Source organism: Miscanthus floridulus, chromosome 3, assembly GCF_019320115.1.
Source record: "Miscanthus floridulus cultivar M001 chromosome 3, ASM1932011v1, whole genome shotgun sequence".
Classification (NCBI taxonomy): Eukaryota; Viridiplantae; Streptophyta; class Magnoliopsida; order Poales; family Poaceae; genus Miscanthus; species Miscanthus floridulus.
The window spans coordinates 43,872,002-43,898,955 of NC_089582.1; the positions used below are offsets into that span (position 1 = coordinate 43,872,002).

At 46.2% G+C, this 26,954-nt stretch overlaps 2 protein-coding genes, 3 non-coding genes and 2 pseudogenes across 6 annotated transcripts; 1 reads left to right on the plus strand and 6 right to left on the minus strand.

Annotated features, from left to right (window-relative positions):
* The window catches only part of LOC136543641 (MLO-like protein 1), a 63,279-nt pseudogene extending 49,859 nt beyond the window's left edge, over nucleotides 1–13,420 (minus strand).
* On the minus strand, nucleotides 6,149–6,812 carry LOC136542884 (UDP-glycosyltransferase 86A2-like; annotated as a pseudogene).
* LOC136541613 (uncharacterized) lies at nucleotides 11,104–13,270 on the minus strand. 2 transcript variants are annotated; one of them, XR_010780421.1, is made up of 2 exons: nucleotides 11,776–11,907; nucleotides 11,104–11,606 (listed from the first exon to the last, which is right to left on the minus strand). XR_010780421.1 is itself a non-coding variant. In XM_066533590.1 (2 exons), the coding sequence occupies exons 1-2, from the start codon at nucleotides 12,932–12,934 to the stop codon at nucleotides 11,505–11,507; spliced, it is 1,194 nt and encodes a 397-aa protein (XP_066389687.1). In that variant the 5' UTR covers nucleotides 12,935–13,270; the 3' UTR covers nucleotides 11,104–11,504. The 2 variants fall into 2 exon arrangements, 1 of the variants encoding a protein (XP_066389687.1); XM_066533590.1 differs by having other exon boundaries at nucleotides 11,104–11,539; nucleotides 11,776–13,270.
* A 2,876-nt stretch (nucleotides 13,421–16,296) lies between the features above and the next one.
* Nucleotides 16,297–16,369, plus strand: TRNAE-CUC (transfer RNA glutamic acid (anticodon CUC)). The gene has a single exon. It is a non-coding gene; the product is annotated as a tRNA-Glu (tRNA).
* A 1,415-nt stretch (nucleotides 16,370–17,784) lies between these two features.
* LOC136547795 (small nucleolar RNA snoR127) lies at nucleotides 17,785–17,958 on the minus strand. Its single transcript, XR_010781748.1, has one exon. It is a non-coding gene; the product is annotated as a small nucleolar RNA snoR127 (small nucleolar RNA).
* A 263-nt stretch (nucleotides 17,959–18,221) lies between these two features.
* Nucleotides 18,222–18,395, minus strand: LOC136547794 (small nucleolar RNA snoR127). The gene has a single exon (XR_010781747.1). It is a non-coding gene; the product is annotated as a small nucleolar RNA snoR127 (small nucleolar RNA).
* Nucleotides 18,396–18,827: 432 nt separating this feature from the next.
* On the minus strand, nucleotides 18,828–21,957 carry LOC136541614 (pentatricopeptide repeat-containing protein At3g06920). The gene has a single exon (XM_066533591.1). It carries the CDS (start codon nucleotides 21,864–21,866, stop codon nucleotides 19,212–19,214), a length of 2,655 nt encoding a protein of 884 aa, XP_066389688.1. The 5' UTR covers nucleotides 21,867–21,957; the 3' UTR covers nucleotides 18,828–19,211.
* Between the last annotated feature and the right edge of the window lie 4,997 nt (nucleotides 21,958–26,954).

Sequence of the window (26,954 nt, forward strand, 5' to 3'; positions counted from 1 at the left end):
TTGACTACAATTTTCCTGACCTTCGAACTCTAATCTATAAATAGTATATCAACAATGACATATTAGTAATATAGAGGTTACATCTTATTTTGTGCTACCTTCTAATTTGCATAGAGTCTAGGTAAGTTATTTTTAGGATGTAATTTGCTTAAAATGGTCTAGACCCTGAAACAAGAGTGATTAAAATACCAACAGTGTTTTCACTCCATTCTTGGCTTGATATATATCAAATTAAAGGACAATTAAATTTCTTGTTTTTGGATTAAGCTAGTACCCTGGTAGCATCACAACATGATTACTTGGAATTGCTTGTAGGATGACTATATAGCAGGGGTTAAGAGGGTTACACAGGAGCATGAAGAACATGAAGACGATGGGGAGCATGAAGAGCATGAGGATATGGAAGAGGTGGAACAAGAGCAAGGGCCAGAACATGAGCAAGAGTTGAATGCAAAGATGTTGTACGATGTGTCGGGTGGTTTGTCCAGCCATGGGCACTTTGCTATAGGATATGGCGCTGTTAGAGCAGCTGATGTCAGAGCAGCTGCGAAGGAGAATAATGTGAGTCAATCAAATCCAGTTTCAATGAAAGTGTTGGCCCAACAAAATGTAGAACTATGATGAGAAAATGCAAGGCTACATAAAGAGAAGGATAGTGCGATGCAGCAAGGCAAAGTTGCTATAGATCTGACAATGGTAAGTATGTGTGTTGATAGTTTTTTTTCTATAGGCAAACCATTTTTCAAAATCTGAAATATTTAATGTCTTCACTATAGGCACTTTGTCGACGCTTAGGACTAGGATAGAAAATTCCAGAGGCATCCTCACAACTTGCAGCAACAGCAGCAGCGCAAGCAATTATGAGTACAGCTAGCCTAACTTATTATCTTTTCTATAAAATGCATGGCAGTTTTTCTCTAGATTACCTAGCTGGCTGATTAGCTTCCCCCAATTTTTTGCATTTGGGCAACTATATGACTATAATTTTGATGTGGTATTCAAAATGGCAACATGCAGTCCACCAGTGAGGAAGTGGCCTCATCTTGATTCTTGCATAGCTACTAGACTTAAATTGAATTAATTGAGTACTAATGGTAAGGTAGATATTTGCATTGGTTCAATTCCCATGGACCGGGACTCAATTGACATCACTCCAGATTTCTCCTCTCAACTAATTTTTGAACCAATGTGTTATCATGCACTTATACTTACTGCCTAATTTTTATAGATCTGATTCCCTAAAAATAGGTAGCACTATTCTGTTCTCACATGACTTGATATCAGCACATATTTTTCTAATATTGTTGAGTGGCATTGATGACAAATGGGAATTGTATGATTTTTTCCTTATGAATGAATAAATATTAAATGAAACAATAAGATTAGCATTTTTTAAGATGTCTTCTATAAGACTGTAATATTGCTTGATGATAAATTTTGTGAGCATTATTTGAAATCAGTGATTTGTTCTGAGTGTATGCTTTGATAGATCTATGGTACAACTACAAGTACACCTTAGGATAGACAATTGGCGGTACATTTTTGTTTATGTATGGCTAATTGGTAGTACATGTTGAAGGCAAATAATCTCTTTGCTTCCATCTGGAATGTGTTTACCTACTGGCTGTTGTTAGCATCTAGAAGATTACTACTGCTACCTGTAGCAATCTAACTAATATTTCTCTTCATATATGTAAAGTTGATGCCAGTTTTTTGGAAAGACAATCAACTAGTTGATGCTTTTTGTGAAATTATTATTTATGTAGTTGTGGATGCAAGACCTATGGACATCTTAATTATGTAGTTGTGGATGCAAGACCTATGGGCATCTTAATTTGTGGCTGTTGATGCCAACCGTGGGCATCTAATCTATATGTATGGCATGTGGATGATGACAAATTGATGCAATATATTTGTGTTCTAGTTGAAAACCTTATAGAATCATATGTCATGTTTGTGCTTATAATGTTATCATAAATATTGTATGAAATTATAAATAAATGAGGATGATATAATTATACTGTCGGGAGAGGATGACTGAAAAACTGTAATTCTCCTGTCGCGGCTCCGTCAACAGAAAAAAACAATATTTCTTGTCGGTACGAGTTTATTTTTCTGGCGGTTCAACACCGACAGGAAATTTTATTCCCTGTCGGTACACATATTTTTCCTGTCGTCATTTACCGACAGAAGCAAAATTCTAGACTTGGCGACCCACAATTTTCATGTCGACGCCCACCAACAAGAAAAATAGTAAACCGGCAGTAAAATAATACAACCGACAGAAAAAAAAAAGTTATTTTCCAATCGCTTTAGTTCTGTCGGTATATCGACAGAAAAAATATTTTTTATTTTCCTTGTTGGTTTTTGCTTTTTTCTGTCGGGTTTTTTACCGATAGGAAATTTTTGGTTTCCAGTAGTGTTTGTCTACATGACACAATAGTATTCAATCTTTAGGGAAAAGTAATGTAGGTCGTTTATATATACGATACTGCAAGTTCCAGTACCTGTGCAACTCCAACGACAAATGTAAGAACACTGAGAACCACATGTGTAACTGCTAAGTTGAAGATAAATATGTCCAATTGATGCAATGCTTCTAGTGAAAGAATTGGAACTTTTCCCTGTTCAAAATGAGCATATTTAAGTCGTACAATAACAAGATGGCTGCATGAAAGATGAATATTTCAAGGACCTTAATTAATATAGTAAGGGAACATGGAATAATATGTATGTTACTGCAAATGAGTACCATAGATCTAGAATGATATGATTTGTTTAACCTAGTTAAAGAGTTCAAAATTAATTAATTTTTCTATTTTGGTTTTCTAAGACTAGCCCCTCTAGAAATAAATCACTGATGATTTAGACAACATATACACATCTGGAGACAATGAAATTAAACATAAAGTCAACCAACAATTCCAACCATATTTCATTCTAAGGTATTGTTGGTCAATGTAAAAATGGTTGGTTGTACCATATTTGACGGTGTAAGAAAGTACCCCCTCCACCATCCCAGCTTATAATAAGTGCATGTATATCTATATCTAAACTCTATAATCAATCATTTGATTAGCAATTTATAAATTTTAGAATACAAAAAGGACATTGTTAGATTTATAACTTAACATGCTCTTCTATTAATGTAACTTTATAGTCATAAACAGCATAATAATATAAGACATTTGGATGGTCAGAGTGTAACTTGAGAGACTGTGCTAAGTTAAACTACGTCTTATAAACTAGGTCGGAGGAAGTTAGAAGAACCTGAACCAACTATGTTGCTCGGAACCGATTAGGAAGATTAAAGCATGAACATATATATAGTAATAAGGTCCATAATTGTTTTAAACATGTAATTTTCCCAACATTATAGCACTCACTAAGAAATAAGTGATAGCCATTAGCACACATTAATTAAGGGGGCGTTTGGGAGAGCTCCAGCTTCAGCTTCTCCAAAGAGAATCACTCCTAACTAGCCAAACGCTCAAAATGTCAACTGATTCAAGTGGCGATCAGAAGAAAATCACTTCTCCATTTACATAAATCCATCTTTTCCATCCAATCAACTACTACATCTAACTGCCCGCATTGACTATTCCTGATCTTCACCTCATAATTAATTAATGGCAAAAATATCATCAGTGTAATGAACCGCCCCTACTATCCATTACTATCACTTAATTAGTTAAAACGTGCTCAATGACTTCTATTGAAACTACTGTGCAAAATTATATATAGCCATATAAAAATCAATGACTCATAATTTGGAAGAAGGTTACTAATTATCAGTCCATCTAATGATCTTGCATTCTCTAGCCTGTTAGAGCAAGTACAACAAGGGGCTGTATGCTGAGGTGGAAAAGAGAGAAGAAGAGAAACGGGTTATAAACTTACAGCCAACTTATGCATATGAATCAAGATATTTTGTGAGACAAACAAGTAGACTAATTATTATATGAGTTGCCGGTAGATTAGCTCTGAGTTTCCATACAGGCAGCAGGTGGCTGCCTTGCTCTTAGTGGCATCGTCATAGGGGACACACCCATGTGCCTGCTTGGTGGTGTGTGCGCGCCTGACCTCGCTCGTTCTTTAAAGAAAAGTAAGGAACACCCTTCTAGGCCGTGCTCTGAGCAGTTTGGAGCCTGTGGCATGGCCAACCAGAGGCCTCTAGAACTGAAACCACGCAAACACAGCTTGCTATCCAACGGGCCGGACAAACCAAAGCAAAAATACCTTTCTCAGGCAGTAGTCATCGACGGCGCCTCCTCCAGACAGGAGTCTCCTTGCGCCACCCAGAGCGCCGGCGAACTTGGCGCCGGCACTCGCCGACGGCAGCGGGCAGGGGAGAAGGTGGCGCATGACGCTCTCCTTGACGCATATCTTCTGAGTGGCGCCCTGGAACACGCCGAACATCAGCGATATGAACCCCAGTAGCATCAGCTCTGCGTCCACTATTATAGAGTTAAATGCACCAAATGTCTATTAACTTGTGAGGAGATTTCGGTTAGGTCCATCAATTTTTAAAGTGGCTTTTTGGATCCATAAACTTTGTACGTCGTATCATTTATGTCCATACTTCTCCACGTTGGCTTTTCATGCTGACGTGGCATGATCAGCCTAGGCGTTCGGTTTTAACCGACGGTTCGGTTTGGTTTCTTCGGTTTTCCAAAATTTTGATTTCCAGAAAATGACCCCGATCGGTTTGCTAAAATTCCAAAAAACCGACCAATTTCGATTCGGTTTTTTGTTAAAACCGAATAAACCGATACAAGAAAACATTAAACAGGACTTAGAACTGACAGCACAGCACAGTACAAACTTGTACAGCACAGTATATTATTTGTGAAGACTCAAGATTGTTACAAACTTAACAATTCAATGCTCAAATCAAATATTACAAATTTACAGTTCATTCTTGATAATAAACCACAGTACTCCATCAGGTTTGATAAACAATAGAAAAAAACAAGTTTCTCGGTATTTTGGTATTTCGGTTCGGTATGGCGTAGAAACCGAAGCCAAAACCGAACACCGAACTTCACAGAACTGAAAACCGAAACCGAACCGAAAAACCGAATTACCGACTATTCGGTTCGGTTTCGGTTCGGTTCGGTTCGTTGTTCGGTTTTCGGTGAAAAAGCGGCCAGGGTGATGGCATGATGACTAGGCTGTGCATTTTGTCAAACAGCATGGGCACGCCCGCCCACGCGCTCTCCATGATGGAGTTCCACCCGCAGTGCGTGAGGAAGCCGCCGATGGCGGCGTGGGAGAGCACCTCCACCTGGCAGCACCACGGGACCATGAGCCCCTGCCCCGCCGCGGCACCGACGAACCCCTCGGACAGCGGGTCCGGGTCATCGGAGCTGACGATGTCCGGGCCCATCACCCACAGGAAGCGGGCGCCGCTGGCCAGCACGTCGCCCGCGATTAAGGATGGCAATGGGTAAATCCCCATCGGGTATGGCCACCCCAGACTCATCCCCGCTATAAAAAATTGGTACCTCCAGAATATTCATACCCGTCATGGGTGGGGAATTTTTCCCAGACCCATACCCGGCCAGGTAAATCATACCCGGCGGGTCACCCGTACCCGCCAATAATTTATTCACGCACATGAAAATCAACAATTCAACAGCAACCACTACTAACCAGAGCACATAAAATTAGACAAATAATAGTATATAATAATATCTTCTGCAACCAGCAGTCACATTACACCATCACACAAAGTCATTCTATCATAAATCATTATATTACATAGCCCAAAGGGGTAGTTTTTTTTTTTTTTTGCCACGGCGGCGTTTTTTTGGCGAGTGGTGATTGCGGTGCCAGGCTGCCAGCGCCGAGATGAGGTAACGACGCGCTTTACTTACACGCCTATTTTTTCGGCGGCGGGAGGCCAGGCGTTGAGCCTCCCTCGAGCGGTCAAGGGCTCCAGCGAAGTCGCCAAGCGGGACCGGCGGGTGAACCTAGGGTTTTACATGGGCTGGTGGGCTTATTTAGTTTTGGGCCGGGTATTTTTCACCCATGGGTAAACGGGTACGGGGATTGCTGGAACATACCCATACCCACGTACCCGATGGGTGAAGGGTTTGGTCTATTTACGTACCCGTGGGTAGTGTGTTTAGTCCATATTTAGACCCTAATGGAGTAAATACCCATCGGATATCGGGTCGCGGGTATCGTCGAACGCCTTGGAGATGATGCGGTGCACCACGGAGGTGGTGTCCGTCTCCTGCAGGTAAGACATGAGCTCGCTCGGCTCGATGGACGCCACGCCCGGGATGTAGGTGATCGTGTCCTTGCGAGGCTCTGCAGATGATGCCCGCTGCGTCTAAAGTGGCCGTTCTGGGTGAGCAAGTCGATGTGATAGTAGAGGTTGAAGATGAGCACCGGTTCGGTCCAGAACGAGACGTACGCGACGCCGAGGCGCCTGGCCAGCGTGGCGGGACACACGAAGAAGGTGTCGGCGACCAGGAACGTGGCGCCCGGGTCCACGACGACGCGGCGGAGCAGCTGCTCGACGTGCGCGGGCAGCGCGTGGAACAGCGCGCCCATGAGGTGCAGCGACCGGTCGAACCCCACGGGGAGGCCGTCGCTCACCAGCTCGTACGACACGTCGTCGCCCAGAAGCAGCCCCTCCTGTCGTCGTGGTGCAGCGACCGGTCGAACCCCACGGCGAGACGCAGCGCCAGGTGCACCACGGGGATGATGTGGCCCTGCGGCGGGTACGCCACCACCACCGCGTGCGGCTTGCCGCCGCCATGCGTCGCCGTTTCTACTACGCCGGCGGCCCCTTGCGCCATTTCGTACGTCATCCTAGCGTAGCGACTAGGGAAGTAGGGAGCGACACGTGCTCCGCGAGGCCGTGGAGGTTGCGTCCGAGAGCGACGCGGCGCGGCGGCACATGGTGGTGGACGCCGGTGTGCTCCGTGACGGAGGTGGTTCGGTTGCAGCCCCGCGGTGCTGGAGCAGCTGCCGCCGGGGCTCTTCCGCGTCCCGCCACCCGCCGTTGAGCCACGCGCCCGCCCTGTCGGCCCATGCCCCTTCCGCCGACGAGTAGGTGTGCACCGCGCGAACCGAGTCCATGTCGTCGAGACAGAACTGGAGCAGGTGGAACACGTGCAGTGACAGCGACGCCGACTCCGCGGCGGCGGCGCCGTCGAAGAGCAGGTAGGTGAGCGCCGTCCCAGAGACGTTGACGAACCGTCGGGGGGTCTTCTTCACCTCCGGGAGCGTGGCGGGTCTGTGGGAGCGCGGGCAGGCTGCGGAGGCGGCGCGACGTGCAGGCGCGGATCCGAGTGAGGCGGTATGGACAGAGGCGACGCGGACGTCCCGGGGGGCAGGGGCAGGAGCTTTCCTCTGTATAATGACATGCCAACGAATGTTGCTTGTGCCCCGAACGTGTGCGACTCTTGCAGCATGTTCATCTCAGCGCGCGCGTGGCCCGAACGTGTGCGTGGCCCTGAGCCTCCTCGTGCCCGAGCTCAGCAACGGCCCCTGGCGCGGCAAGCCACCGCGGGCGAGTGCCGCCGCTCACGGCGGGGTACGTGTCGGCCGGGTGGACGGCGACGACGCTGTACTCGACGCGGAACTGGCACGTGATCCTCCCGAACGGCTCCGGGATCCCACAGCGTACCTGAGCACCTCCCTGGCGTCGTTGCCCTGGAGCACCCAGCCTCAGCGGCGCCTCCTCCGACAGCGGCCTGTGCACAGCGGCGCCAGCGGGTACTGCTACCTCATCGACTTCCCATGGAGACGCTGGTGTACGAGCCTGCTTTCGTGCTGGTGTGGGAGCGGTGGCAGTACTTGCTCGCACGCCCGCATGGCCATTGTAGCGTGGCCTGGAATCTATTTGACAAAATACACAGCCTAGTCATCATGCCACATCAGCATGAAAAGCCAACGTAGAGAAGTATGGACCTAAGTGATACGGCATATAAAGTTTATGGACCTAAAAAATCACTTTGAAAATTGATGGACCTAAACGTAATCTCTTTACAAGTTAATGGACATCTGGTGCATTTAACTCATTATTATATCATCATTAATCATTGCCACGTACAGGGGACTGTTAGAATCCATCGAGATTGAGATCGAGAGAGAAGCATGTGGTGTGGTGGTGTCCAACCTTTCCGGGTCTTTAGGAGGGCCTCGTACTGGGTCTTCCTACTTCTCAGTAGCCTCTGCTCGCGCATGTATGGAAATGGTTTGGTACATATGTACACAAGAAGTTGTAGGTGAACGGTCACAAATCGCAAAATGGGTGCTTGAGAGAGACTGGGGACACGCACTGTAGAGAGATGATCAACTGGACGATTCTATTGATCATATGGCGTGTACATATATAGATTACATCAGAGGCCTTTTGGCCAAGTCTGTACATGCGCATACAGTTACAGCGAGAGCGGACGAGCGCGTAGAGCGGGAGCTTGGGCGCCGCGGAGACCGGGCTCGCGTGGACGCAGTGAGCGCGGCGAGTGCGCACGGAGTAGCGCCGAGTCCGCACTGGTCGTTGGTGATCCGAACAGCCTGGGCGCTGGGCTTAGCCGTTGCTGAGTTTCCGTTGACACCCCCCCGCAGTCTCGACGTCGGCGTTCGTGACGGAGAGGCTGTCCCTGAAGTCGAAGAACAGCGCCGAAGGCAAGCCCTTCGTGAACACATCTGCGAGTTGCTTTGCGCTGGGAACGTGCAGAACTCGAAGCTCGCCAATGGCTACCTTCTCGCGGACAAAATGAATGTCCAATTCTATATGCTTGGTTCGTCGGTGATGGACGGGATTCCTGGCCATGTAGACGGAAGAAATGTTGTCGCAGAACGCCACGGTTGCGCTGTGAATCTTGCACAAGAGTTCGCCGAGGAGATGACGAAGCCAGGAGCACTCAGCCACGGCATTGGCGATGGCTCGATACTCCGCTTCGGCGCTGGACCGCGACACCGTAGTCTGTCGTTTAGACGACCACGATATCAGAGAGTTGCCGAAGAAGACGCAGAACCCAGATGTAGAACGTCGCGTGTCCGGGCAGCCAGCCCAGTCGGCATCGGAGTACGCGGTGATGGTCGGCGTCGGTGCTGCGCGGAGCTGAATGCCGAGCTGGACGGTGCCTTTGACGTAGCGTAGGATGCGTTTCAGCATTGCCTGGTGAACATCCCGTGGGGCGTGCATGTGAAGGCACACCTGCTGTACTGCATATGAAATGTCAGGGCGCGTGATGGCTAGATATTGCAGGCCGCCGGCGATGCTTCGGTAGGCGGTGGCGTCATCGATGAGCTTGCCATCAGCTGCAGATGCTTTGGGCTTGGTGTCGGCAGGTGTGGCTGCTGGATTGCAGTTGGCCATGCCTGCACGCTCCAGGAGGTCTTCAGCATAGCCGGATTGAGAAAGGAAGAAGCCATCCTGGGAGCGTCGCACATTGATGCCAAGGAAGTGGCTCACCGGTCCCATGTCTTTGACGGCAAAGGCGTCGTGGAGCCTGGCGATGAAGTGCTGTAGTAGTGGTGTCGTGGAGGCCGACAGAATCATGTCATCGATGTAGAGGAGCAGGTATGCCGTGGCTCCGTTGCGGTGGTAGACGAATAGCGACGAGTTGGCCTTGGACTGCACAAAGCCGAGGCTGGTGACGTGCCCGACGAAGCGCTCGAACCAGGCTCGTGGTGCCTGGCGAAGTCCGTAGAGGGACCGTGACAGGAGACAGATAGCATCCGGCCGCTGGGGGTCGACGAACCCAGTCGGTTGTTGGCTGTAGACGCGCTCACGAAGGTTGCCGTGGAGGAAGGCGTTGGAGACATCAAGCTGGTGCGCCGGCCACTTGTACGTCGCCACAAGTGTGAGCACTGCGCGGATTGTGGCCGGCTTGACCACCGGCGAGAAGGTTTCGCCGAAGTCCACGCCGGGCCGCTGATTGAAGCCACGGACAACCCAACGAGCTTTGTATCGCTCGAGGGTTCCGTCGGGGTTCAGCTTATGCTTGAATACCCATTTGCCGGTGATGACGCGGGCGCCTGGTGGTCGCTGGACGAGTGCCCATGTTTTGTTGGCCTGCAATGCATCATATTCACGTTTCATGGCAGCATACCATTGAGGGTCCTTGACTGCTGAGCGAACACTCCGTGGAACTGGGGAGATGGCCGGCGAAGCTGCCGCCGAAGCTGCCATGGCGTACTTGGGGTTGGGCTTGTGAATCCCAGCCCTTGCACGAGTGACCATCGGATGGCCGGTGACAGCACCGTTGTGAGCCGGAGAAGTGTCTGCTCGAGGTGGTGTTGCAGTGGTCGACGCAGCCTCGATGGACGCTGTGGCCGTGGGCGACGTCACAGCGGGCGACACCGCGGCGCTGGACGTCCCACATCTTGGCGCTGGAGAGGATGGCCCGGCCATGTCGTCGTTCGTCGGTGAGGATGCGCACCGTGCCGGGCGAGCGCTCGGCTGTAGTCGAGGCGGAGCAGCATCGGGGCTTGGCGGTGTAGACGGTGATGTGCGGCGGCGCACAGCACGCGCGTCGTGAGCTGGAGGTGGATCGTCGAGCGCCGGATCATGTACTGTGCCGGCGGTTGGCGTGATGAAGTCGCGGAATGGGTAGACTGATTCGTCGAAGGTCACATGGCGCGATGTGATCACCCGCCCGGACTCAAGCTCATAGCATCGATAGCCATGGTGATCAGCCGGGTAGCCGATGAAGACGCAAGTGGTAGACCGCGGCGCGAGCTTGTGTGGCGACGTTGCGAGCATGTTGGGGAAGCATCGACAGCCGAATACGCGAAGCCCGTCATACGATGGTGCAACACCGAATAGGAGAGCGTACGGCGTTGCAGTGCCCGTGGCTCGGCAAGGACGTCGGTTGATCAGGTATGTCGCCGTGGCCAGTGCTTCAGCCCAGAACGTCAAAGGTGCAGCACTAGAAATTAGCATAGTACGAATGCAATCGTTAACAGTCCGGAGGATTCTCTCGGATTTCCCATTCTGTTGGGATGTGTATGGACAAGAGAGGCGAAGGTGGGTGCCGAGAGAAGACAGAAGCAGGCGCATGGCATAAGAATCATACTCCCGTCCATTGTCTGTCTGAAAGGCGACGATGGGCAATCGGAACTGTGTATGAACATAGGAGATGAAAGCGCGAACAGTAGGAAGAACATCCGATTTATTTCGCAAAGGAATTGTCCATAAATAGTGAGTGTAGTCATCAAGAAAAACAACATAATATTTATACCCTGAATGACTGTAAACGGGAGACGTCCAAACGTCTGAATGCACTAGCTGAAAGGGGAAAAACGAGTGTGATGCAGAATCGGCGAATGGAAGACGAACATGTTTCCCAAGCCGGCAAGAGGAACACGAATGAGCATCAGCCTTATTACATTGAAAATGAAAACTCTGGAGAACTTGTGAGGTGATGGAGTGCCCGGGGTGTCCCAGCCGCTGATGCCACAGGGACACCGAAGCAGCAGTAGCGGTGAGAGCCTTGTGCGGAGCGCGAAGAGGGTAGAGTTCGCCGCTGCTGTCACATCGGAGCATCTCCGCCCTGGAACGAAGATCCTTGATAGAGAAGCCAGAGGGGTCAAACTCGATAGACACATTGTTATCACGAGTCAGACGGCGAACGCTAATCAAATTTTTGACAAGGCGAGGGCAAATAAGAACATCATTCAGTTTGAGAGGAGAGGTGGCAGTGGGAATGAGTGTTTGTGCTTGATGCGTGACAGGCAATCGAGCACCATTGCCCACTGTGATAATGGAGGATGAAGGTCGGAGGGAGGAGGAAGAAAATATACCGGAGGAGGAAGACATGTGGGACGACGCGCCGGTGTCGAAGTACCAATCAGCAGCGCTTGGCGGCTGATACGGAGCGCCGGCGTACTGGAGCGCATTGTACAAGGCGCTGTTGTCGAAGGCACCGCCGGGCGAAGAAGGGGGCAGATGGGTCACCGCCATGGCTTGCTGGGGCTGGAACGGCGGACGAGGGCCGAGCACGCCGGCGCCGGGGGCCCGGAAGGGCATGGGCCACGCTTGCACCATGCCCTGCCAGGGGTTGTAGCCCGCAGCCCACGGCGCGGATGGGTTGGAGTTGTTGGAGCGCTGCCCGCCGCCGTTCCCACGGCCACGTCCGCGGCGGCGATCAGGACGACCGCCGGAGCGAGAGTTGCCGCGACCGGTGGTGGATCGAGGCGCTGTGGAGGAGGAGGAGCCGTCCTTGTTGCCGGTCGCCAAATTGGAGGACCCGCCGGACGAGTCGTCGTGCGTCGCGGCGAGTGCCTGGCCAGCCTCAGCAGTCGCATCATGCTGAACGCTGAGCTCTTCGAGGATGAGGAAGGAGCGAGCACTCTGGAAGGTATGCGGCGGGTGCTTGGAGGTGATCGCCGGCCGGACGTAGCGGTACCGGGGGTTGAGGCCGCGGAGGAGGTTCAGGACTTGACTCGGCTCGGAGACAGGGTGGCCGATGTCGCGGAGTTGATCGGCAATCCGCTTGAGCTTGGTGCAGTATTCAGTCATGGACATGTCACCTTGTTGCAGGGAGCGCAGCTCAGTCTCCAGGTACACAGCGCGTTGCAGCTCATTATCCTGGAACAGACCTTCGACGGCGTGCCACAGAGTGAAGGCGTCGTGGCGGTCGCGGCGGACGATGTCGAAGACGCCCTTCGAGACGGTGGCGAGGATCCAGTTGACGACGCAGGAATCAACCCTGCGCCACTCGCCGTTGCGATCGTCGGACGGGGTGGTGGATTGAACGTGGCTCTGTAGGCCAAATTTGCCGAGAGTGGATTCAAAGAACAGGCACCATTGACCATAATTTCCTTCGTCCATGTCTAGAATGACAGGGACGTGATGGCGAATGGAGATGCCCTGGATGGCGGAAGCACGAGCAGGAGCGATGGAGAAGTCACCGTCGGAATCGGAATCAGAGAGGCCGGAGTGGATGGAAGCGGGCGCCATTGGATCAGTAGAAGGATGTGTGGCGAAGGGATTTTCAGGTGAGAACCGTGGACAATGATACCATGTAGAGAGATGATCAACTGGACGATTCTATTGATCATATGGCGTGTACATATATAGATTACATCAGAGGCCTTTTGGCCAAGTCTGTACATGCGCATACAGTTACAGCGAGAGCGGACGAGCGCGCAGAGCGGAAGCTTGGGCGCCGCGGAGACCGGGCTCGCGTGGATGCAGTGAGCGCGGCGAGTGCGCACGGAGTAGCACCGAGTCCGCACTGGTCGTTGGTGATCCGAACAGCCTGGGCGCTGGGCTTAGCCGTTGCTGAGTTTCCGTTGACACGCACCTTGCCAAGGCGGTGGAGCATCCGTTCGAAGAGCAGGGAAATGGCGACGATGACGGAGGCGACGATCCATGTGCGGGAGTGTACTCCAGTGTTATCTCCGTCACGCCGCCGCCGGCTGCCTCTCCTCCTCCTCCGGCCATGATGATTCAGGCCAGCTGCTCTACCGTACCGTACCACCCTTCCCCTCGGTTCGTTTATTCTTGTTCGAGAGGGATGTAAAAATGGTTTGGGTTGCAGCAAATAAAGTTGCATCTTCTTGGTCTATTTATAATGGCCCCCTATACTATTCGTTGACCTGGATTGCTGTGTTGGACCCATCAAACAATTAGTGATGCATAGCTCAAAATGTAACAAGAAAACGTTTTGAGGGTGCACATCACTAGCCAGCAGGATGATTAAGTCCAACGTCAAACCTTTTTGTCTCTAATGCAATAAGACCAGTCTCGGTGCAAGTTTCGTCAGGGTTTCATTTGTATTTAATAAGCTACCGCATAAGCATTTTTTTATGACGTGGCAACGTTTTTAACAAGAGAGAAGAAGCGAATGAAACTCATTTGACACGATTACCAACTCTGTATGATTCATGAAATTAAATATCTATAAAATCATATAATGAAACTTTTCATTGACATTCTATATGATATAGCACTCTTGCATTGGAAACAACAACATGAAACTTCTTATTGAGACTAGCCTATGCCAAAAGCTTAAAAAGGCGAGCAATAATTCATTTAGGTATATATGATTCATTCAACCAGACAAGTTCTAACATAAAATTTGGTGTGAACACCAAATAACCACATGAAAAAAAACAATCTAGTTTTAATTTCTGATCCAATGATAACTCTAATATATTTTTCTGGATGTTTTTTGCTTTGTTTTCCATCCGGGTGAGATCATTCATGATCAATAATGCTATATATACAAGAATGTATTTACCTCTTGGCGAGATAGAAATGTTGAGATCCGTCCATTAGTCTGCCTCTGGTGTTAATTAGAGTTGAACAATCCCTATAGTTAACAGGGCCGCTTTGACAGATCTAGTTTCTTAAAAAAAAGAAAGGCTTTATTGTTTCAGTTTCTCAAGAAACTTTCTTTCGGTAGGGTTTTTGTTTCTTAGAAAACCATTTGACAAATGATGGTTCATGTTTAATTTCTCCTTGAGGTCCTTTTATTATTTTTTAAAAATCTTGTATATTTAATATTTTTACGCATAAAGAATCTCAAATTTAAAAAGTTCTAACAATAAAGTTTTATATCTTGTTGAGTACTACATGTCTTCATCTAAAATCATTTAAAATTTTGAATTCAGATTTTAAAACTTAAAACATATAGTTGGGCCCATAAAGATTTTAAATAAAAAAACTATTAGCTAAAAAGTTTTAGATTTTGTCGACCTACAATTTTTATATAAAAATTATGTTCATCCAAACTTCATTTGAAAATATTATGAATTTATTTTTAGAACCACAACGAAAACTGTCCCGTGTACCGGTGAGTGGACTGTATCATGGAAATCTCAACAACCCAATGGGACTCTACTGAGTGGAAAAGAGTACTCCAAAATCTAACCTAAAATAAATCCAAGCTACCACCTGCAAAATTAGAAATTCAAGGCCACTCCCCTAGCTAGCCTGTCGCTGCCATTGATGATGCATAAACTAATACCGGAGAAATTGGAAAATAAATGTCAAAATAATCCTATCCAAAATAGGGTTGACTCTGTATTTGAGTCATACCACATGGTTTCACATCATCCACTCGACCACTCCTGAAAACGAACTCATCTGAGATGACACATGAGAACTGTGTTCACATCTTAGTTACTTACGTTGTAAAGTTGCCTCGTTCCATATCTATCTCCCAATGAGATGGCTGTGTCAACCATAAGAAATGGTCGCTTATTGAGCTCGATCTGTCAGGTCGACGGAATCCGAAGCATGTGGTCGTTCATCAGCGACGCAGACGCAGATCGATATACAATATAACTTGCTCCTCCTTAATTTGTAGGAACTAGCTATATATTATGGGATGGTTAACTGAGCTAAGTAATGGGTTTGACTTTGCACAAAAAGCCAAATTAACAAGTGATGGAGCCCATGACAATTGCCCTGATCGCTTGGCTGATAAGCCATGGCTGAAAGTACTGTTGGCTGATTTGTTGTGAGAAAAAAATATTGTTCCTTGATTAAAAAAGCACGACTTATAAGTCAAACGAACATGGTGAATGTATGTGCGCAAACAAGCTATAGTGAGCTCATGACAATGTGGATGCAAGCCACTTATATTAGCCACCCCACATGCCATGCATGTCCTCATCTGTGTTACCTGGTGAGGTGCCATCAGTAACACCTGCGTGAAATGATTCCTTATGCACACTAACCGGTTGCAAAGGTATTAGACTGGGATATAAATACACAGACATATCCTGAAAGAATAAAACAATGGCCAACTTGACTTTAACCTACCTAGTACTCGGACAAGTTGGTGTGCTAGGCTAGCTGTCAGCAACTCAAGGCTGAGATTGGCCATGCATTCCTCTAGCTAGTTCAATTATGCTCGCATATATATATATATCAACTATTAATAATGTTTCTTGTGTGACGTAACACACCTATATATCCATGTTGTTGTTCGTTTTTTTTTTATAATGTCCTTTTAACACATCTTGCATTATCTCTTTATTACTACCCCACTTATCTATATTTTTGGTGCATGATTCTTTTTATTGTTCAAGGAATATGTAATTTTATTATTGATTGACTATAGAAAAAATTATGAATTGTCTCTTATAAGTTGTCCTTTTAATTGTACTATTTGGTGGTCCAAGATTGTTGACTAGAAATCTAGGCATTTAAAATATAGCAACTTCCTTGCTCCTCTGTTCCAGATTGCCTGCCAAATCTTTGGCTTGAAACAAACAGTGAGCAACGTATTTGTGGTGCACTTGCATTCTTGGAGGCAGACGGACTGGAAATTTACAACAAAACAGATTCTTGGAAACGTAGCACAACAATCCGTTGTAGTCTAGCTGGTTAGGATACTCGGCTCTCACCCGAGAGACCCGGGTTCGAGTCCCGGCAACGGAATTTTTTATTGCTTTTCTGATATCATTTTTTTTAACTAAAAAAGCGTCTAACTTGCGAAACAATCCAAGTCATGACAGGCAATGCCATATTGTTTTAATCAGCAGAAAAGCTATTCCGTGTTGTGATTCTTTTTTTATCGGCAGAAACGCTATTCCGTGTTGTGATTCTTTTCCGAACTTGAAATAGCTGTAACTTGTTCAAGCTACGAATTAATCTGCAATCGCCATATGCAATGTTTTTTGTTAGCAGAAAAGCTATTCTATATTGTGTTTCTTTATCGAACTTGAAATAGATATTTACACTGCGAAACACAGCCGTGGCGTCCTCATACAAACCTTCATCTTGGACGCATCCAATCCAAAGAGCATTTGACACAGCACATTATTCAGAGCTCCTCTGCAGCCAAGGCTTCCTCCAAGCAGCACAGATTTTTGTTTCTACACTGCCTACTGGGATCTATAGCGGATAATCATCCACGGACGAACTTTGATGTCCTACCGTCTCTCGACATGATAACAAGACGTTCCCCCATTTTTCCTTGGAAGAGTGAAAATACATTAACTATTAAGAAAGAATTACATCATTCGGAGCAATAGCTTTTTGGGGGGCAGGTACGTAGGGTGGTGGGGAGGTGTTCCAAAATTTGTGGCAATTGTATATTTGATATGGGTATTGAAAAGGGCAACATATCAAAGGCAATAATAGTTACGGTTTAATGTTAAACCACAGAACAAAATGGTGATGTGATTAATCGAATAACACATTTCCTCTTCCATTAGTATGGCGTAAGTTTCTAGAACAATAACACTTTATTATTAGAACAAATCAGAACTTAAACTACTTAGACAATAGTAAATTAAAAGAACATCTCTAATTCCTTTCAAAAAAATCATAAATGATTTAATACTCAAACCAGAAGTGATAGAATAATTGAACACCTCCTCCCCAACCAGAAAAAGAGTTCCAAAAAGAATGTAAACCTCGCTTTTCGAGTAGTCAATCAATCTCAAGTTTAACCAAATATATATACAAAAATGTACTAATATTTATTATTATGCATATTAATAATCATTAGATTAATTGTGTAATATATCTTCATAATAAACCTATTTGGAGACAAATGTTGATACTATTTTCTATAAAACTAGTCAACTTGAGTTTGATTGACTCCTCAAAAAGTGAGATTTACATTCTTTTAGGAATGGAGGGAGTAATAACTGGACTGCCAAAGAAACTATGGTTTTCAGAGTTGAAACCCAATGGTAGACAATGGCGGCAGAAACATGCCACCTGATCAAACAAAAGACAAGCACAAACAAATCGTAGAAACAATCAAACAAAACAATGTAACAAACAATAACTGCAATCTTGCATATTTGTTTATCAGCAACATTTATCTCGACTCCAGGATATTTTCTGGTCAGCAAGTTACCAATCTCAATTTCTATCATCACATAGTGATGCAAACTTCAACACCAGTCATCTCATCCTGTGCATGGGAAAGAAGAAAATTTCACCAAGTGCACAGACTAAAATGACACCAGGAGGAGCACATCATTATACGATTTGGCTAACTTTCATCATTCCAGTTTGAAAATAAACTTTAAAAAAAAGAAAATTGAACAGGGTAACATAAAAAAATATGACACATTCTTCGGACTGCCAAAGAAACTATGGTTTTCAGAGTTGAAACCCAGTGGTAGGCAATGGCGGCAGAAACATGCCACCTGATCAAACAAAAGACAAGCACAAACAAATCGTAGAAACAATCAAACAAAACAACGTAACAAACAATAACTGCAATCTTGCATATTTGTTTATCAGCAACATTTATCTCGACTCCAGGATATTTTCTGGTCAGCAAGTTACCAATCTCAATTTCTATCATCACATAGTGATGCAAACTTCAACACCAGTCATCTCATCTTGTGCTTGGGAAAGAAGAAAATTTCACCAAGTGCACAGACTAAAATGACACCAGGAGGAGCACATCATTATACGATTTGGCTAACTTTCATCATTCCAGTTTGAAAATAAACTTTTAAAAAAAAAAGAAAATTGAACAGGGTAACATAAAAAAATATGACACATTCTTCTTTCACAAGAAAAAAAGGGCATCATTCTTGATGGCAAAAGATAAATAAGGGCACTCAATAACATCACAAGGATAATATTTGAACAGAAAAAAGGAACTAATTTTCTACAGTAACTCTATGCCTGAGATAAAAGAATTCGAAATATCAGGACAAACCAATTCTTCTTATCTTAATAACAAGTTAAATTAAATGCAGGAGCATTGAGGGCTCACAATTATTGGAAGATGGTATATCTTCAGATTGAGGCCTAGCTAACTACACAGTTTTTTTTCTCCAACACATAGGTGTATCATTATATTAAGAGAAGCTAACTACACAGTTACCTGTCTTGAAGTTTCATTTAAATTTTTGAATCAGCATGCTTAACCAGGGATTTTTTCACATATCTGGAGAACAATCCTCCAGTTGGCAAATATGAAGGTACCAAGTAGCATTGGAGCAAAACACTGAGAGATTGATATTATTTAACTAGTTGCCCAGCTGATATTAAGAGATCCATACCTTCTGTCCATTACCACCATTGGAAGAAGTGCCTGACAGTGTCCTCACCAAATCCTTGAGCACTCTCTCAATACTGAATCACAATAATGTCAAAACTTCTTATTCTCAACCAGTCAAACAGTACAAACTATAAAAGCCAGATCAATTTGGCTGACGGTGTAGTAGGTCCTGTGCTACCCCAAGCATCATATCATACAAATTCATAATGCCAATAGTGTCAAAATAGCATCCAGTGAAGCTGAATTTTACAAGGATCTAGAAGCATGCTGGGACTTGGCAATCTCTCTCAAAACTGCACCTACAACAGCAGCCTGTTCAAGACATTCAGCTTTGTTCAAAGCATCTAGAAGACTGATGCATGCCTTTACATTAATTCTACATCCTTGTAATCGAGTTTCTTCAAATACATGATATGCCTCAATTGCTCTATTTGCATGGCTCATTCCCTCTATAAGAGCATTGAAACTTGCAGCATCAGGGATTCCACCATTGGCCTTAAACCTCTCAAAGAGACTGCAAGCATCTGTTATGTTCCCTACCTTTGCAAGCCCAGAAATCATGGTTGTGTAAGTCACAACATTAGGGATTAATCCCTGTTTCTGCATTTCTTGCCAGAACACAAAAGCCTTATTGTACTTCTGTACGCGGCAAAGGCCATTTATAAGAATACTGTATGTGTAAGTGTTTGGGGAACATTTCATTTCCTTCATTGACTGGAAACAAATAAGTGCTTCATTGATTTCTTCAGCTTTCACTAAAGCATCCATAAGGCTGTTCCATGTGTAAACATTTGGTGTCAAACCCTTCTTCATCATCTCTTCTAATATTAAATAAGCTTCATCTATCCTACCAACCTTTCCAAACCCATCGATGAGAGAGCTATACACAATAACATTCAATTCTATTCCTTTTGATTTTGCTTCCTCAAAAATCATGTAAGCTTCATCTAACCTATCAATCTTAGCTAAACCATCAATAATTGATCCATATGTAGCAACTGTAGGAGCTACACGTTTTACCTTCATCTCCTCAAGAACTTCATAGGCCTTGTCCACCTTTCCAGATTTGCAGAACCCATCAACAACAGCATTATAAGCCCGAGCATCAAGAGCAAAACCTTGCTGCTTCATGGCATGGAAAATGCTGGAAGTTTCCCTAGCCAGGCCAGCTTTTGTGAGACCATGAATCAAAATGGAATAACTTCGTACATCCGGAAGGAAGCCATAACCCTTGATATCCTCAAATATCGCCCTTCCCTTTTCAACATCACCAGCTTTGAAAACACAATCCATGTATGTATTCAGTAGGGTAAGGTCAGGCTGGCATCCTCGACGATTCATCTCTTTGAAGATTTTGTGCCCATCTTCTTTCCTCCCATGCATGAAGAAATTCCTTATCAAGGATGTATAAACAACAGGATTAGCATTGTGGCCTGTATCTAGCATGTTCTCAAATAACCTATAAGCGTCGTCAACATTTCCTTTCTTTCCTAATCCGTCAATAAGAGAACAATAAGTCACAGAATCAGGATTGCAACCTCTCTGACTTGCAGTTTCAAACATCTCATTGGCCTCCTCAAACTTCTTTGCTTTGCAGAGCCTATCAACCATTATATTCACTGTCAACAAGTTAGGGAACAAACCAGCACGTTCCATCTCATCCCGTATCATATAGGCCTCCTCAACTTTTCCAGCCATGCAAAGCATATCAATGATGATGTTATATGTCGAGGAATTTGGCTCTGCATCCTTTTTCATGGCCTCAAACAAGGTCAGTGCCTCATCAACTTTCCTCTTCTTCCCAAGGCAAGTGAGAATCGAATTAAATGACACAACAGATGGAATACAACCCCTCTCCTTTAACTGATCAAGAAGCTTATAGGCATTCTCAAACTGGCCTGCAGACCCATAACCCATGATCATTGTATTATACGCATACGCACAAGGCACAGCTCTTTCTGTCTCCATCTGACCAAACAGTTCCTCAGCCTCACTTAGCCTCCCTGCCTTGCACAACACCCAAATCATGCTCGTGTACGATACATCATCTGGCTTCAGCCCTTGCGACTTCAACTCATGGAAGAACTTCCAGGCCATGTCCACACTCCCAGCCTTCCCGAAACAATCAATGCACACATTGTACAGCACAATGTCAGGCTCGAGGCAGCTCCCCTTCACCTCGTCCACCAGTGCCAGGGCCCCCTCGACGCGCCCCTCACGAGCCAAAGCCCGCACCAGCGTCGTGAACAGCGGCACGCCCACCTCGTACCCGACCTCCTGCATCTGCCGCAGCAGCTCGAGCGCTCGTTCAGGCCGCCTGGCCTCCGCCATTGCGCCGATCAGCACGGTGTACGCCGAGAACGCTGGGCGGAACTTGAGCCGCCTCATGGCCCCAATCACGCGCTCGGCGTCGTCGAGGCGGCGGGTGCGGACGAGCGCCGCGACAAGGTCGGCGCAGGCGGGGTTGGGAACGCCGTACCCAAGGACGCTCATCTCCTCGAGGACTTTCTCCATGGCTGCGAGGTTGTGGGAGAGGAACGGGAGGACGGCGTTGTAGGCGTCGGCGGGGAGCGGGTGCGGGGAGGCGGCGGAGGAGGCGAGGAAGAAGGGAGCGGCGAGGGAGGGGTTCTTGAGGGACCGGAGAACGGGTATGACGGCGTCGGCGGCGGAGGCGGAGGCAGCGGAGAGGGAGGAGGAGACAGCGCCGGCAAGGTCCGGCGTCCAGGATGGTGCGGCGGAGAGGAGGCGGAGGAGCTCGGTGGCGAGAGTGTTGGGGTGGTGCGGTGGTGGTGGTGGGGGTGGTGTGGTGGAGGAGAGGTAACGCCAGATGCGGAGGAGGGTGGGGGCGACGAGGAGCGGCCGGCGAACCGCCGGTGTCCGCACCGCCGCCGCCGCCGCCATGGAGAGGGGTTCGTAAACCCTAGCTGGGATACAAGGCGGGCTTGGCCATTTGGGCCTTGGGGCTGGGGAGGAAATGGCCGGTTTGTTCAGAAGATGGACTTTTGTTTCTTTCTTTCCCGTTGAGCCGTTGATCAGCCTTAAAAAAAAAAAAAAGGCAACGTATCATGTGCAAACCAACCAACCTATGTAAACTTGGAAACTACCGATCAGGACCACTGGATGCTGATCCAATGGATGGGGTGAGGGGACTTAAGCGCAAAAAAAAAGGACGGCGGGTGGGGGGCTTAAGCGCAAAAAAATCCCACCTCTCACCCCATTCATTGGATCAACATCTAATGGTCCTGATTGGTAGTTTCCAAGTTTACACAGATTAATTGGTTTGCACCTGATACGTTGCCTAAAAAAATACCACACTCCTACGTACCCCTTAAAAGTTGATCGTCATCTACATGTCCTCGCTTGAACTTTTCTTTCTTCTCACGCCATTCCATCGGCATTTGCTCCTAACAGTGGGTAACGGCTCTGGAGAATGACTCAGTTGCCCTTGGGCTTGTATGGGCGTCTGAACTTTTTCGTTTCCCCTGTGCCATTGCCAGGCCAATTGGCTTTGGCGCCAGAGACGCCGCTGTTGGCACCAAAGGACAGGGATTTGGCGCCAAAGAGCCTGCCCTTCTCCTCCTATATATTGGCGCCAAAGGCCAGGGAGTTGCCACTCTCTTGAGCCCTCTCTCTTTGACAGCCATGTCACAAGGTAGCAGCAGCTATGGTGGTGCGCCAAGGCGGCGTGTGCTTTGCCCGAACTGCAATGTGCTCACCAATCGCTTCATCTCGGCGACCAGAGCCAACCCCAACCGGACCTTTCACAAGTGCCCTTATTTCGCGGTTTGTACTTCTCTCTTTGGTCAACATTGTTTGTCTTTTCCTCTTTGCTCAGTCTCTATGTTGGATTTCAGATTGGAGGATGTCAGTACTATTAGTGGGAGGATGAGATGGGGGAGACTGCTACACCAATCCAAGCAGTTCCACTGCAGGCAGTGGCAGCACCTGGTGGTTTTCCCACAGCTCCTCCTCTGGCCATCTTGCAGGAAGGTTCCCAGCAGTGGCGTATGCACGATGCGGGACAAGGGGGGCTAAAACAATGGAGATGTTGATTTGCATGAAGATTTAATGGTGAAATAAATCTTTTGCTACAGTGATTAGGCTTGAAATCAAGTTATTAGGGGGGCTGGAGCCCCCCAGCCCCCCTTTGGATCCACCGCTGGTTCCCAGGCAGCTGTAGTCAAAGGCCATGCACCAATGGACAAGAAGGTGCAGCAGCAGCTTAGGAGGATTGAAAAACTTGTGTATTTTATGCTTGGTGCTTGCTTTGTATGCTATTTTCAAGAAGTAGGCTGTTGTTGTTGTGTGTGTGTGTGTGAGTTTTCATGGATGTATGGATCAATCAATGCATGAATGAATAGATGAATGAATGAATGCTTCTCATGGTTCATAACAACATTAAGACAAAAAACTAACAGTTCACTCATCCATCACATAACTGGTAGCATAAAGTGTTTCATCACCAACAGCATATGGTGTTTGATCACATCACTTATAGTTTACACATAGAAACTAAATTACTAGAGTTTGTTCACATCACTAATATGAACCATCAATTCAGACAAGGTTTTTCATGACAGCCCCAAAAGAACATCAAAGTACCAAAAGATCATGCGTTAGGGCCAAAAAAAAGAACATCACAGCACCAATAGAACATCACTAGAGTTTCTTACTGCAGCTTCTTTGGTGTCAACTTCTTCTTCACTGCTCCCTTATTTCTTCTTGGTGTGCATTGTGGATCCATAGGCTTAAGTGGGAGGTCATCAACTGGCTAGCTGGGCTAGGTGTCCACTGTAATGGAGTCCTCATTGAAAGGAACCAGATGCACAAATAAGAGTGGGACTAGATCAAAGTGGGAGGTCATCTTTGTCATATTCAACATCAGGAAATTGAAATTGCTCAGGCTCCCTATCAGCAACTTCCTCATCAGAGGATTCATCTATTTCTACTTCCTCATCTTCCTCGTCACTGGTTTCATCATCAGAACCTGACTCAGCACACTCCTCATCCCTATCAGCAACTTCCTCATCAAAGGATTCATCTATTTCTTCTTCCCTTTCTTTACTCCCCCCTTGGCTCTGAGAACTGGTAGGAGGAGGTGGAGGGTGGTTGGGACCAAGATCAATATACAAGCCTTCATTATCAATCCCCATATGCTCATTCATTGGATTTGGGTTAGCCAAGAACTCAGGTTGGCTTGGTTTGGGTGGCTTAGACTTGGATGTTTGCCTTGGTTTGGGTGACTGAGACTTGGATGGCTGTGGCAGAACCTCCTAAATTATAGGACCCACATGCACTTATCACTGTTCAACGATCTTTGACAACAATGTATATGTTCCTGGTAACTTAAGAAGTCTGTCAGGTGTCCTCGGGGAACCCCGAATCATCCATGATTTCCGAGCAGGATCACGTTATAGAGTTATTGCAGTATTACAACATTTATTCAAATATCGACACCAGAGTAAAAATAGCGGAAGTCTTACGGTAACATAGTTTACAAACCAGTTGTTTCAAACCTTACAAACTAAGTTCGATAATTATTACAAACCATAGTAGTAGTGGAGTGGCATAATTAACATATACATAACACACAAAATAAACATCCTGCCCAAGGATCACACATTTACTTCTCATCGTCAGAACGGACGATAGTCATGCAGCACGATCCAAAATAGATCTGCTCATGAGGCTCACCTGCAACAAGGGTCAACGAACCCTGAGTACAAAAGTACTCAACAAGACTTAACCGAAATATTAACTGATAACTAGGAATGCAGGCTCAGGGATTCAAGGTATAGCTTTAATAATGATCAAAGTTCTTTTGCGTAAAAGTTCTTTTAACAAAATTCCTTTTTAGAGAAAATTTCTTAAGAATTATATACAAAGCTAACACGATCCGCACTGAGATCATAAAACTTCATATCCAACACCTTCACAACTCTTATTCAAGTTCCAGTTATTAATTACTACGATGATGAACAGTGAGTTGAGTCTTCATAACCGAGGAGCAACGACGATTCGAACCGATTATAAACCCAGCTGGGAATTCTAGACCACACGACATATGCAGGTCCCCGACCTACATATATCAACCTACTCTTGGATCCTCTAAAGCAAGAACGGGTCCACGTCATCCGAGAATACAGTACTCCACCAATCCAGCCCATTGCCACGTGGGTACACGCTATTCCCGCCATCTCTCCACTCTCAGTGCGCGAGTAGCCATTCTCGTAATAGAATTGCCAAGTTCAGGCTTACCGGAGTATGTGGTTAGTACTATAAATTCTCACCTCATGCAATTCAACAACGGACGTGCCTTAATCGACACAGGCAGAAAGAACCCGCTCACAAGACCTCCATGTCTAGTGGCTCACACACACCGAGTCCGCCCGGTCTAGATTTATTGCTCCACATTCCCATATCACATGATAACATAATTAACCAATGTCCCATTTAAAACTTGTAGATGGCAGGTAGTCACCCGACTTTCATCGTTCTATGCATAGCTAAGCAAAACTAGGCATATACAAGTTTAAAACTGGTAATATGGTAAATATGGAATAACAAGGGTGGTAATGCACCAATTAGGCTCTTACTTAACTCTTAATCACTTAATGCAGTAACGAAAAGCAAAAGCGAAATTAATTTGTAAAACACAAGGTAGGGTTGTATGCATCCGGGGCTTGCCTTCGTTGACGGAAAAGTCCGATTCCTGCGACGTCACACCAGTATTCGATCCGACCTCAACAGACGGAATAACCTCCTCAACAACTTGATTAACTACCACGTGTTCACCTTCGTTCACTACACGTAATAACAATGCCATGTTTAACATGATGCGGAATACGAAATATGATGCTCGATGATGGATACAAAAATTAACGATTTGAATACAACTTTCCTTCGCGGTACAGTTGCAAGCCAAACAAACTAAATCTTTTTCGTAACACATATATCAACTGCTAAGGATCATTATCAACAAATGACCCAAGGTCATCACTCAATCCAAAATTACAAACAAAACCTAAATCACTAAAGGTTACTATTTGCTTTTATGAATTAATTATTTAATTCAAAAATATGAAACAAATCAACTTATTCTAATTGAGCTCAAAATTTTAGTAAATGTTCATTACATGATAACTAAGTGGCAAAACAAATTTCATAATTTTTGGACAAGTAAATAAGCCTAGAAAAATCATGGAAATCCATTTATTAATAAATTGAGTAATTTTTATCACATTCAAAAAGTACTGAAAAACATTATTTAATATTTTTCTTAAATACTTTACATCATAGAGAAGTCACACAAAAATTTTCATAATTTTTGGAGCTCTAAATAAATCTACACAAAAATAACAAAAACAAACACTATTCATTCAAGTCTGAAAATAGAAAAATCCATTTGAACGCTGAGTCACTGACAACCCGACCCCACCTGTCATCCCTAACCTCGCGCGCTGACCACGACGACGACGATGCTGACCAGCGATTTCTCGCCGACGGTGAGTCCAACGGTGACGGCCAGAGTACTAACATGATCACTACGTTACAGCGCATCGATCTATGGCCCTAACATGACCAATTACAGGCCGAACCGAGCACTACGCCGACCATGGCGGACACGGTGGCACGGCAGCGCTACACCGGTAGTGTGTGACCGGTAGAGCTCAAACAAGGGATCCAGGAAGCATCAGTGGCTCACCCCGAACGCGTTGAAGCAAGGAGCAAGGTTGGAGAAGCAACGGAGAGGCGTGACGACGATCACAGTGATCACGGCGGAGCAAGACGTCGTCGGCGATGGTGTACCGGTGACTGCAGTGGTCAAAATGAGCAACCAGCTATGGATTAAGTACTACATCATCGAGACGAAACAGAATCAGCCAAAACCAGGGACGGAGATGCACCGTGGAGCTCTAGCCGCAACGAATCGTGCTCGGTGGAGGAGTTGCCGGCCACGAGGAAGAAGACGATGCAACTCGAGTTCCC

Bases quoted from the DNA above. Each gene is read 5' to 3' on its own strand.
- LOC136541614 (XM_066533591.1), bottom strand. From the start codon at position 21,866: ATGGCGGCGGCGGCGGCGGTGCGGACACCGGCGGTTCGCCGGCCGCTC.
- LOC136541613 (XM_066533590.1), bottom strand. From the start codon at position 12,934: ATGGCGCCCGCTTCCATCCACTCCGGCCTCTCTGATTCCGATTCCGAC. The intron at 11,540-11,775 runs GTATATTTTCTT...TTCTCTATCAAG, and splicing joins CCACATGTCTTCCTCCTCCG to GATCTTCGTTCCAGGGCGGA.